At 41.4% G+C, this 13,087-nt stretch overlaps 2 protein-coding genes across 4 annotated transcripts; one reads left to right on the top strand and one right to left on the bottom strand.

Annotated features, from left to right (window-relative positions):
* Nucleotides 1–210: 210 nt before the first annotated feature.
* Nucleotides 211–2,294, top strand: LOC133967464 (green-sensitive opsin-like). Its single transcript, XM_062402934.1, has 5 exons — nucleotides 211–648; nucleotides 737–905; nucleotides 1,033–1,198; nucleotides 1,339–1,578; nucleotides 1,690–2,294. The coding sequence occupies exons 1-5, from the start codon at nucleotides 264–266 to the stop codon at nucleotides 1,786–1,788; spliced, it is 1,059 nt and encodes a 352-aa protein (XP_062258918.1). The 5' UTR covers nucleotides 211–263; the 3' UTR covers nucleotides 1,789–2,294.
* A 1,677-nt stretch (nucleotides 2,295–3,971) lies between these two features.
* LOC133967480 (green-sensitive opsin-like) lies at nucleotides 3,972–10,750 on the bottom strand. Of its 3 annotated transcripts, none has more exons than XM_062402965.1 (6): nucleotides 10,378–10,741; nucleotides 10,062–10,230; nucleotides 9,558–9,723; nucleotides 8,731–8,970; nucleotides 8,316–8,352; nucleotides 3,972–4,182 (listed from the first exon to the last, which is right to left on the bottom strand). In XM_062402965.1, exons 1-6 carry the CDS (start codon nucleotides 10,739–10,741, stop codon nucleotides 4,169–4,171), a joined length of 990 nt encoding a protein of 329 aa, XP_062258949.1. In that variant the 3' UTR covers nucleotides 3,972–4,168. The 3 variants fall into 3 exon arrangements, with proteins under 3 accessions (XP_062258949.1, XP_062258940.1, XP_062258959.1); XM_062402956.1 differs by lacking the exon at nucleotides 3,972–4,182 and adding an exon at nucleotides 4,544–4,549 and having other exon boundaries at nucleotides 8,263–8,352; XM_062402975.1 differs by lacking the exon at nucleotides 3,972–4,182 and having other exon boundaries at nucleotides 8,254–8,352; nucleotides 10,378–10,750.
* Between the last annotated feature and the right edge of the window lie 2,337 nt (nucleotides 10,751–13,087).

A 13,087-nucleotide genomic window follows, 5' to 3' on the forward strand; every position in this document is an offset into this window, starting at 1 on the left:
CTGAACCTATTTCACATTCATTAATCAGGATTAACAGAACCTGGAAAATGTAGCAAAGTACATTAGGGACTAGCCAGGATGTTAAGAGCAATTACTGACCTAGTGTTCCACCTCACAATCCTGTAATCTCATTTGGCAATTTGACAACAAGGTTAGTGGTGAGGTATATAAGTCAGTGGCCGCTAGTTAGATTCTTGTGTCCATCAGCACTACTGGGTTTTTTTTCTCAAAGAAGCTCAATAGAAACAACAGGCAAACCGAAGATGGCTTGGGACGGCGGAATCGAGCCCAATGGCACAGAGGGCAAGAACTTCTACATCCCCATGTCCAACAGGACTGGGATCGTTAGAAGTCCTTTTGAATACCCTCAGTATTACATGGTGGATTCCATGATGTACAAAGTTCTAGCTTTCTACATGTTTTTCCTGATCTGCACTGGAACCCCCATCAACGGTCTGACGTTGTTCGTCACGGCTCAGAACAAGAAACTCAGGCAACCCCTGAACTACATCCTGGTTAACCTGGCCGTGGCCGGGCTCATCATGTGCGCTTTCGGATTCACCATCACCATCACCTCTGCTTTTAACGGCTACTTCATTCTGGGAGCCACTTTCTGCCAAATTGAGGGATTCATGGCCACACTCGGAGGTAAATATTGATCAATACATTCTCACTACCAGGGTTGCATTAAAGTCTTGAAAGTTAACCTGAAGGATTCACTCTTGTCTCTCTACAGGTGAAGTCGCTCTCTGGTCTCTGGTCGTCCTGGCTGTTGAGAGGTACATTGTCGTCTGCAAACCCATGGGAAGCTTCAAGTTCAGCGGAACTCACGCAGGAATTGGAGTCCTCTTCACCTGGATCATGGCTTTTGCATGCGCTGGCCCCCCACTGTTCGGCTGGTCCAGGTAAGTTCAGTAAAGGTTTTAAACCATTGAAACAAATATAAAAGCATAGTGGGTTTGATGGCAGAGATTCTTGCATGACTCTAGTTTTATTTATTTGCATTAATGGCTCTGACTCCACTCTCCAAAGGTACCTACCCGAGGGCATGCAGTGCTCATGCGGACCAGACTACTACACTCTGGCCCCCGGCTACAACAACGAATCATACGTCATCTACATGTTTGTCGTCCACTTCTTCCTTCCAGTCTTTGTGATTTTCTTCACCTATGGCAGCCTGGTGCTGACAGTCAAAGCTGTAAGTTGAATTTCAAATATTTGAGATGTTGACTTCTAAGCAAAATCCTGAAGAAATGAAATGGTTGCTAGTATAGTTGCTTTTCATTTAAAGCTTGAAAACAAAACATTCTGATCTGTGAATTTTCTTAAACACTTCAGGCTGCAGCCCAGCAGCAGGAGTCAGAGTCCACCCAGAAGGCTGAGAGGGAGGTGACACGCATGTGCGTCCTGATGGTCTTTGGCTTCCTGGTAGCTTGGGTGCCATATGCCAGTTTCGCTGGCTGGATCTTCTTGAACAAGGGAGCTGCCTTCACCGCCATGACTGCATCCATCCCTGCCTTCTTTGCTAAGAGCTCAGCTCTCTACAACCCTGTGATCTACGTGCTGTTCAACAAACAGGTTGGTTCATGTAAAAAATATGTTACTTTTATTGTCAGTGTTTAAACCCACAATTCAGAACCTCTAATGTTTTTTATTTGAATGTTTCTCTTCTTTCTTGCACCTCTTCAGTTCCGTAACTGCATGCTGAGCGCTATTGGAATGGGAGGCATGGTGGAGGATGAAACCTCAGTGTCTGCCAGCAAAACAGAAGTGTCCTCAGTCTCTTAAACATAAAGACATTTTCATTGACCTGGACATTTTCCTTTCCACTGTCTCTTCAATCTGGAATAATCCTCAATGTGGACTGAGTGACGTTCAGGGACGTCTGAACTACTTGACCAGTGATGAACGGCTCCAGGAACAAACTCAAGAACTGCATTTTTTTTCACCTTTTATTTGAAGCATGTTGGAAATCAATGTGAATTCAAAATCAATGCAAATAATGGTAAAATCTGTGAACACATGTATATGGATGCTCATTTTGACTCTCCCCTTTCGTCCGAGGCACAGAACTCCCCGATACGGTCGAGCTATTTGGCACCATTGAAAATATGTAACCCCCAACAATATGTGTTTCAAATGCCACAATATTTCACATTTTGTACTGTATTTTCAAAACGAGCAACTATATACTATGTAAATTCTATTTTTGTCACTTGCTGAGATGGTCATCATGAATTGTAAACATTGTATATACAAAATATAGTATAGGTAAATAAATGCATGCATGAAAATATGGGTTTCACACATTGTTTTGTTTTCACACCTTGCATCTATTTTCTCATTCATGGGAAATGTCAGTTTTTATAGATGGAACCATTTAAATTATCAGGAGATATAATGCAAAAAAATTGTCTTTCGCACACATTTCCTCAGCTGAGTCAGTCTCAGTCTTAAAACATGCTTCTCAGGGAAACTGGTTCATCACAGGGCTGAGGCCAAAAGGTGGCAAAGCCAATTTGGCTTAATCTGATTGGCAAAGATAGGGGCAGAACAAGTGATATAAGCCTCACACACACTGGACCTGGAAACACTAACAGTGTTATTTGAGGAGTAAGAAACTAGACTATTCCAAAACAGATGTAAAATCAGTATCACCCTACAAAATGTCAAAAGAAAAGTACAGACTTACCAGCACATATACTGTTCCAACAATGTAATGTATAAACGAAGAAAACATCGATTTAGAAAATCATCTATATGTATATATATTATACCAAATAAATACTTGGTAACATAAACCTGCAGAACATTATCAGCATAATAACCTACAACATAGTCATTTAGCTGATTTAACTGCTCATATTGTCAGTCTTGTGTGGAGGGGAGTGTTTTTCATGTCTTGACAGTGTAACAGGATCTGTAGCGCCTACCAGAGGCGAAAAGTTGAAATGTCATTCTTGTAGCCTGTCCCTAAGTGAGAGGATCGTAAAGCCCCTGAGGAGGGAGAACAGCAGGTTCTAGCACAAAGATTTAATGAATGCTGTGAAGAACTGGGTCAATCTGTGGCTCCTTCTTCAGCTGACGTCACAGGTACATACTTTACTGGACTTATGTATATTTATATACATGTGTGTGTGTGTGTCTGTGACCTGAATTTAATGTATGTAGGCATACTGTATTTATATTATTTATTACATTACATTAAATTATAATTCATTTAGTTGACGCTTTTATCCAAAGCGACTTACAATAAGTGCATTCAACCCCGAGGGTACAGACCCAGGACGACAAGAATCAAGAAAGTACAAGTTCTTCAAAATAAAGCAAAACTACAAAGTGCTATAAGTAAGTGCCATTTAAGTGCTACTTTTTTTTTTTATTCAAGGTATATTCGGAAGAGGTGTGTTTTTAGTTTTCGGCCGAAGATGTGTAAACGTTCTGATGTACGGATGTCTATGAGGAGCTCATTCCACCATTTAGGAGCCAGGACGGAAAACAGTCGTGTTTTTGATGAGCCTTCAGCTCGCAGTGTGGGAGCAACAAGCCGATTGGCAGATGCAGAGCACAGTAAACGGGCTGGGGTGTAACGTTTGACCATGTCCTTGATGTACACTGGACCTGATCCGTTCAAAGCATGGTACGCAAGTACTAGTGTTTTGAACCGGATGCAGGCAGCCACTGGTAGCCAGTGAAGGAAGCGGGGGAGCGGAGCAGTGTGAGTGAATTTAGGTTGGTTCAAAACCAGACGAGCTGCTGCATTCTGAATGAGCTGCAAAGGTCAGATGGCAGTAGCAGGTAGACCTGCCAGGAGGGAGTTACAGTAATCTAGGCGTGAGATGACCAGAGCTTGGACAAGAACCTGCACCGCCTTCTGAGTGAGAAGGGGGCGTATTCTCCTGATGTTGTACAGCATGAATCTACAGGACCGTGTTGTTGCAGTAATGTTGGCAGTAAAGCCTGAAACATGCTTCTGCGACTGCGTCTGCGTCTTTTCACGCCGCTGTGGCGCAAGACTCGTTTTCATTCATGCTTCCCCAACCGTTGCGCGTCTTACAAAGCAATTCCGCACCAGAACACTAGGCGGAGTAATGCTTTTTGTCGAAGACGACCTGAGAGACGCCTTCTTTGTGGGTGTGGCAATCGTTGTTGACTGTTTATTTACCTTCTACCAGTCGTGTTCTCCATTACAAACACACGGTGAACCATGGCAGAGAGTGTATTCACGATTCCAACCGAACAACAATTGATTGAGATGGAGCTGCTGGACATTGAAGAGCAACTTCTTATAATTAGACTGTTTATTTACATCGCCACTCCGGCTCCTCATAGCCTATTTCTGGCGGACAAATCGGCCAGTCAGTGACGGGTTATACAAGTGGTCTTTCGGATCTCTTCTGCCAAGTGCTCTTCTATTTGGTCCATATTCGTTCTTCTAAATCCTCCGTGATTTCCGCGTATTGTGGGGCATGAAACCGGAAACTAGACACCGGACGGGATGTAGAGCAGACCAATCACAGCCTTGCGGGCTGAGTGAGCTTGCTCAGCTCTGCCGTAAATTTTAGAAAAGGGGGTCGACCCCCGTCAGCACGTAAGGAGGGATACATAAGCACGTAAGGGACCCGGAAGGGCTCTTGCGCTTACGGGCCCGTGAAAACGCAGAAGCATGTTTCAGGCTTAAGTGAGAGTTGGCTATCGAGTGTCACTTCCAGGTTCCTAGCAGTCTGAGTGGGGGTTAACACGGAGTTGTCAACGTTAATAGTCAGGTCGTGGATTGGAGAGTCTTTCCCTGGAAGTAAAAGTAGTTCAGTCTTGTCAAGGTTAATCTTCAGGTGGTATGCAGACATCCACTGAGAGAGATCGGTCAGACAGGCAGCGATTCGTGCTGCTACCTGTGTTTCAGATCGGGGAAAAGACAGGATTAGTTAGGTGTCATCAGCATAGCTATGGTAGGAAAAGCCATGTGAGTGAATGACAGAGCTGAGAGAGTTAGTGTACAAAGAGAAGAGGAGAGGACCCAGGACAGACCTTCAGGGACCCCAGTAGTGAGAGGACATGGTTCAGACACAGATCTTCTCAAAGTTACCCGATAAGTGCGGTTGTTAAGGTAGGAAGAGAGCAGGGAGAGAGCAGAGCCTGAGACACCCAGGTGCTGAAGGGAGGAAATAAGGATCTGGTGGTTCACGGTTGAGAGGCGGTGGTTTAGTGGCAGAAACTTGGACTATGGTCAGAGAAGGTCTCTGGTTCGTCTCTGTTTCGACTCCACGGAGAGACAACAATAAGACAAACCTGGATTGATCTGTCCAAAAATCCAAGAGTCTCCCTACCCTGTCTAGTGCCCCTGAGCAAGGCACCTTACTCCCCCAACATCTGCTCCCTGAGCGCCATACATGGTCGCTCACTGCTCTGTTTGTCCTGCACCAGATGGGTCAAAAGCAGAGATAAATTTCCCTACCTGCATGAGTGTGCCTTTGCATGTCTGTGCATGTGTTTGGGATGAATAAATGGATCTTAAATGCAGCAGAGAGGTTTAGAAGGATGAGAACAGAGGCTGTCCTAGCAGTGTGAAGCTGCTCAGAGACAGCAAGGAGGGCAGTCTCAGTTGAGTGACCTGCCTTGAAACCAGAATGGTGAGGGTCAAGAAGATTATTGAGGTTAAGATAGGAGAAGAGTTGATTAAAGATAGCGCGCTCAAGAGTTTTGGAAACAAAGGGAGGAAGAGAGACAGGTCTGTAGTTATTTACTCCAGATGGGTCGGGGGTGGGTTTCTTCAGGAGAGGATTTACTCTCTCCTCCTTCAGAATTAGGGAAAGAGCCAGTTGACAGGGAAGTGTTGATTTGATGGGTAAGAAAAGGAAGATGGTCAGGAGCAATAGACTGGAGAATGTGAGAAGGGATGGGGTCAAGGGGTCAGGTGGTCGGGCGGGCCGAGATTACCAAGGTCAAAACTTGATTGGGAGACGGTGGGGTGAGAAAGGAAAGCGAAGATGATGAAGATGAAGTTGATGGAAGTTTGGTTATAGAAGGAGGATCCAAAAATGAAGAGCGTATATCATCTATCTTTTTTGTAAAGTAGTTGAGAAAGTGGCCTGGTAGAAAGGAGGAAGGAGGAGGGGGACCGGGGGGGGGTCGAGGAGGTTGGAAAAGACGGAGAAGAGTTTTGTTGGGGTTATAAAATGAGGCTTGGATTGCAGTTTGCTAAAACTTGCTTTTGGCTGTGGAAATAGAGGCAGAAAAAGAGGAGAGAAGAGACTGATAAGCGAGCAGGTCGTCAAGGTGTTTAGATTTCCGCCATTTCCTTTCTGATGCTTGCATAGGGGCTCTGTCGGCACAAAATGATTGCAACTGAGAACAGTGGTATAATTGTTGGTGGACTATTGATAATAGAGTTCATCCTCTGGACGTTAATCACTGCTCCGTGGTCAAATCCCTTAAAGACTTCTAGCAACATGTCACCTGTGACACAATAAGACACTGGATACGTTTAAAGACTGGATGCTCTAGGTCACTGGCTCCACTGGGAGCTGCTAATCCGCTTTACCACAGCTTTCATCCCTTTGTAGAGGCAAGTACAGAAAGGGGCAAAGACAGACTCTATATGTATGAAGATCAGTTCAGGCCCCTCAGGGTTGTTTGGACTGCCCCATATGAGAGTTTTACTTGAGGACATATTGTCTAAATCAGTAGTCACCAACCTTTCCGAGCCCAAGAATACTTTTTAATTCTAAACGTAAGCCGAGACCTACCACCCCGATATCTTCCAAGAAACCAATTTAGGAGGGTCATACTTATTATTTTTTGCAATTTCTGTTAAAGGCTGAATGTAAAAGAGATAAATCTACACAAAGAAGGGCAGTTGTGCAAATATTTCTATTCAATGCACAATAATTAAATTAATATCAATTCATATTTACAATGCACAAACGGTAGCTTCTCAGTTCCACAATATGTTCTGCAGAGGAGTTGCTACTGCAGCACAATGTTTTACATATAGGTTTTGATCTGAATAGGCCCACAAATATGATTATTGCCTTGTATGAAAGAAGTCCCTTGTACTCAAACAAATACCAGTACTACACAGTATGAAGCCCTGCATCTTCTGCACCTGCAAATATTTCACAGTAAAAAAAAGAAAGTGTTGCAACCGTTTGTTTGTGACATAAATTCATCAGATAAACATTAAAATTTAGGTGAAAGATGATTTTCACTGTTTATTCTGCTGTGAACCACAATGTTTATCTGTCTATGACACAAATGTATTTACAACACTTTCCGAACCCGTTTCAAAGTAAAAGCACTCCAGCGTTTCACCTTCTGAATCCACTCATTTTTTCGAACGGGGATTTGACTGATACCGTAGAGTCCTGACATTTACTTAATACATAAACAAACTTGTTCTTGAAGGTAATGCAGTAGATAAACTTTTAAATTATTATTGTTTTATGCATTTTCATTTTTTCATAATTTGCCTTGTTATTTGTTTGTGCACCTCATGATTTCAATGCCTTGATATTTTTAGGATTCAAGTTTTCAATAAATAAATAAAAATGTGGGTCTTGATAGTTTTGACAACCACGTGACCTGAGGTTGCTTTCTAGTTGGCTCTTGCAATTTATAAAATAATGCTACTTATCAGCGAATACTAATCAGTGGTCAGTGTCTGCAGATTAGCTACAGGTTAAGTGGGATTAACAAAACAGGACGCACACATCCATAGCCCAATTTTCTAAGATTATCCAAGTAAACAAACATCACCTGAACAGTTTAAATGTTGAAAACATCAAAGACAATCTGAATTATTTTTGTGCATGCATTTAATAACTTCTTTCTACACTTTTGGTGTTTACAAAATATATACAACATTTTATGACAAGGGTCAACATATATACCGACCCCTCCGTGTCATAAATATATAAAGGGGGTTTTGTCCCGCTCATCCGTTCAAACATATCACAAGCATGTATGATCATCAGCATTTATCACAACTAAACACTTGAGACTGTGTTTCAGGAGAGTTTCCTTCCCAGGTGTGGTTCAGATGATGTCAGAGTCCTGTTTGACTCTCGCTGACACAAAAATAAAGTATCTCTGTGGTTGAATGCAACCACTGGCATGTCATCTGATATGATTATCCATTTGTTGCAGAAAAGGTTGTTTGTTTGTGCCCATTCGCTTATTTCCATTCCAAGTTGGCCGTTGAGAATCAGAAAAACATCAGGAGGGTGGACATTTGGAGAAGTGTAGTTGTTGTTCTTAAGCGACAGAGGACACCTCTGTCTTGCTGGTTGATACTGAGGTCTCATCCTCGACCATACCGCCCATTCCAACAGTGGTCAGCATGCAGTTACGAAACTGAAAGGGAGGAAACATATAGATGTAAGAAACCAAACCATTTCAAACGTGTCTCACAAGATGTAACTCTGTGTGTTCAAATCAACTAATCAAATATCACCATCAATACCATATTAAAAACAACAGCAGAATTGTAAAAGTTGTTTTTAAAGCTGAGAATTAACTCTTTCCTCCGGTGGTTTCAGAAAAGCAATAAAGAAATGAGGGACTTAAAAATGTGGAAAAATGTAATAAGCTATTAATGGCAATTTCTTTTAGGTTGTCGGTTTCTCATGAAGGACAAGTTTTAAGTTCTCGTTAGAAAAGAGCTGCAGGGGATCTGGATTGTATCACCTGGGTTCTGCACTAACAGTTGCTATTGTTCAGTGACAGACTGACCTGTTTGTTAAACAGCACATAGATAACAGGGTTGAACAGCGCTGAGCTCTTTGAGAAGAAAGCAGGGATGGCCATGGCTGTAGCTGAGAAGGCAGCTCCTTTGTTGAAGAAGATCCAGGCGGCAAAGCTGGCATATGGGGTCCAGGCCACAAGGAAGCCCAGCACCATCAGGATGCACATGCGTGTCACTTCCCTCTCAGCCTTCTGCGTGGACTCTGACTCCTGCTGCTGGGATGCAGCCTGAAGTGTTTGAAGAAGACACAACATGATCAGGATTCACAGAACAGAATGCTTTGTTTAATAGGGCACATATTTTACACCTTTAATTTGAGGTATTGGTAACCCTGAGAGGATATATCAGTGGTTTAAAGTCAGAAAAAAACTGCAGTATGTATTTCCATATCCTGTCTGCTGCCTCTCTCGCCTGCCTCTTAAATTATTTATGAGGCACTCCTCTGATTGGCTGACTGCACTTTGAGTGACACGTGACCAGGCCTATCACCGCTCTCAATCTGTCTCACAGTCGGTTTCAACAGGATGTTTCCGATCGGTAAGTTCAAGTGGTAGCAGGACAGTCGGCCAATGCACGAGTTAGTGTTGTTTGTTGGGGTTAGTCTGTGGTAGCTAAAAAGCTGCTAGCTCAGCAACATGTCTACTTGGTGTAGTAACACATACTGTAATACAATCATAAATCAATATAATGCTTTTCTGAGTCCTTAAAAACCCTGAAGATAATAGCTGTTTCAATAAAACTGTGTGTAACCACTAAAGTGCAGGTGAGTTTATCCAGCGTTACAGTACTGTTCGTGATATAGAGCAGGACTTACAGCTTTGACTGTGAGTACAAGGCTGCCATAGGTGAAAAAGATGGTGCCCACTGGGACACAGAAGTGGCAGATGAACATGTACATGACGTAGGATTCATTGTTGAAGCCGGGAGCCAGAGTGTAGTAGTCTGGTCCGCAGGAGCACTGCATGCCCTCGGGGATGTACCTGTGGTAGACAAGAGAAAATCATTTCAAACTGATCTATGAATGAGCTCTGGGGAGGTATACACCAAGGAAAGGTAGTAAACAAGACAACTTTAAGTCTCTATGGAGTACTGGAGTTTTTAATGACTGTTATCAAAGTCTATGTCTTTTAGGTTCAGCTTCTCTTCAGAAGCTTACAGACATTCAGATTTATCATAGTCAGAAAAGAACGGGAGAAGGTCATTTTGAAGGTAATATTGTGAAACTTGGGTTAATAGGGTATGATTTCTCACACGAATTGCATATTGCACTGCGTCACACAATGTGTTTTAGTGTTCAAGCAGAGATCTTTCATATTACCTGGACCAGCCAGCCAGTGGAGGGGCGGCACAAGATAGAGCCATGATCCAGGTGAATAAAACTCCAACTCCTGCATGGGTTGCAGTGAATTTGAAGCTTCCCATGGGTTTGCAGACGACAATGTATCTCTCAACAGCCAGGACGACCAGAGACCAGAGAGCAATTTGACCTGGGAAATAATGAAAGAACAGTATACATGTGTTTATGACTGTAGTTGCACGAGACCCATTTTTGAAGAAAAAATTAAAAAAAGGATTTTCCAAGACAAAAGCAGCAGTATTCAGTAGCATTCATAAAAGTTGTTACTAAATCATACCTCCCAGAGTAGCCATGAATCCCTCAATGGCACAACCCAATGGTCCAAAAACAAAATATCCATTAATAGCAGTGACAAAGGTGATGGTGAATCCAAAGCAGACCATGATGAGTCCGGCCACGGCCAGGTTGACCAGGATGAAGTTAAGAGGTTGCCTGAGTTTCTTGTTCTGCGCCGTAACTACCAGAGTGAGAGCGTTGATGGGGAAGCCAGTGCACATCAGGAAAAACATGTAGACAGCAAGAAATTTGAAGAATATGGGATCCCCCAGGTAGTACTGTGGATATTCAAAAGGACTCCTCACAAGCCCCGTCCTGTTGTTCATGGGGATGTAGAAGTTCTTGCCTTCCGTGCCGTTCTCCATCTTCTCTGAGTCAAAGGACTGACAGTGTGGAGTTTGCCCAAAGCAGTGTTAGACCCCTCAGCGTACGATGGATCTCAGGTCTAGGTGTAAGCTTTATACTCTCCAAGAGATAGATTACAGGGGATTGAAAAAAAGTATTTGTGTAAGCCTTGTTAATTCATGTTAAGACCCGATAATAATTGGCTCTGTACGTACACAGTCTTAACTTTACAACTCTTCTTCTGTCACTTCAGTTTGGCTTGAGTTTGAATACATGGATTTATCTCGAGAACCATTAAATCTCTTTGCAATTTTGAAGTAACTGATGTTTATCCCTCAAATAAAAAAACTCAAAATTAGGGGTTGTACTTTTGATATTTTGAAACAACATTTACCACACAACTGATGACCTCTAACACATTGTAGTGTGCAAACTTAAGCTGTGCTGGTGATTCAGTTGAGAGCACAATCTATCATATGCCAACATTTAAGAGTTTCTTATGACACAAATATAAAAAAAAAGAATGATTTGTTATATCGCAAAAATTTGATGTGTGTAATTGTGCAAAGCTTTAGATATTTATAGTATATATTTTATATATATAATTTCACAATGAACGAATTCGTATAATATACAAATTTATAATTTATACATTTCAAAATTTGTATTTTGGAACATTTTAAACATTTTTCTTTATTGTGTGGTCTGTATGTTTAACTGTTGTATTATTTAGTATATATATATATATGTTTATCATGTGAATGAAAGATAACATAAGATAAAACTTTACTGATCCCACGCTGGGAAAAGTTACAACAACAGACAAGCCAAAAAATAGGTACACAAGATAATTCTAATATAAAAGAAGTTTAAAGATAAAAGTAAAAAGTGAACGTAAAAAATACAAAGTATGTACATATGTACATAATATACACCTTTAATACAGAAAAACATTGTTAAATCAAAAAATCTCAATTGTAGTAAAGTGCAGTGGTACAGGATAATTGTACGAGAATGAAAAAGCATAAGGTGATGTTGATAGGCAAAAAAACATGTGAATAATAAAATGTGATTTGATACACAGGTAATGTGCAGACGAAACTAATTTACAAAAACAAGTTTTAGTTAAAAATAATGCAAGTCATAAGTAGATGGTAACAAGAAAAAAAAGCAGCCAGTATTTATTTAAGGTCATGGATGGTGTAGAGCCTGACAGCAGTGGACATGAAGGCTCTGCAGGAGTGTTTCTTCTCACACTTTAGTTGCAGCAGTCTGCGGCTAGAGGGGAGGCTAAGGGCGTGAACAGTGTCATGTAAGGGTTCATCTTAAATCATGCTTTGACCCACTTCCACCAGAGGTTTAGTCATACTTACCACTCGGTTAAGTTTTTTTCTGTCCTGCATAGTGTCCTGCACTTTCTGAATGACCTCAGATTCCTCCAAGGTGTGAAGGACAATGAAGGACAATAATGATGTTGGTTAGACAGACGTGGACAAAATTGTTGGTGCCCTTCCGTTAAAGAAAGAAAAACTCACAATGGTCACTGAAATAATTTGAAACTGACAATTTCATTAGTTAGTTTTATGTTGAACTACAATTCAGCAGTAATGTCTGTTTTTCATTAGTTAATTTTCAGTAAATTATTATTTATTATTACTTTTGTCAGTTTCAAGTTATTTCAGTGAGCATTGTGGGTTTTTCTTTCTTTACAGTTTTTCTCCATTGCTTTGGCTCAGTTCACGAAACAGAAATGACATTCTCAAAACAACACGTGCAAACCTCCAAACCACTGGGCACTTGTTCACAACAGATTGGAATATCTTTTTACTTTAATCAAATTGCAATTGTATTAGCACATCCTTGAAAACGGTTAGGTAACTTTGCCTACAGCTTGCACAAATTTCAAATGATTTAGCACACCTTTGCAAACGGTAAGGTACAATTGCCTTAAGTTAGCCCAATTACCAATTCAATATAGCTTGCTGGTCTAAACTGACTGTCGCTGCTCAGTCAAGTGGTTGTTCTCTGCAGAACATGTTGTCATAATTTCCTTGTGTACATCACAAGGAAATCATGTGGATTATCAGCTAAATTGTCTAATATCTAATCAAGGTGGAGTTTCACACATCTGATCACCAATCACACAGTCCAATCACACAGTAAGTTAGTTAGTAAGTTAGCTGACAGGTGCTATCCAGGAGTATAAATGCTTCCATCAAATATCTAGAGCTTGACCAAGTTGCTTTACTTTCTTACTGTATGTGTTGTTAGTGTAGGATATGACTAATTTTAGTTTTGATGTGCTTATTGTTTGACAGTATATTTTGCTATACACGTTTTCTGTTACTGTAAACACGATGTATGGC

This window comes from Platichthys flesus, chromosome 2 (assembly GCF_949316205.1).
Source record: "Platichthys flesus chromosome 2, fPlaFle2.1, whole genome shotgun sequence".
Lineage (NCBI taxonomy): Eukaryota > Metazoa > Chordata > Actinopteri > Pleuronectiformes > Pleuronectidae > Platichthys > Platichthys flesus.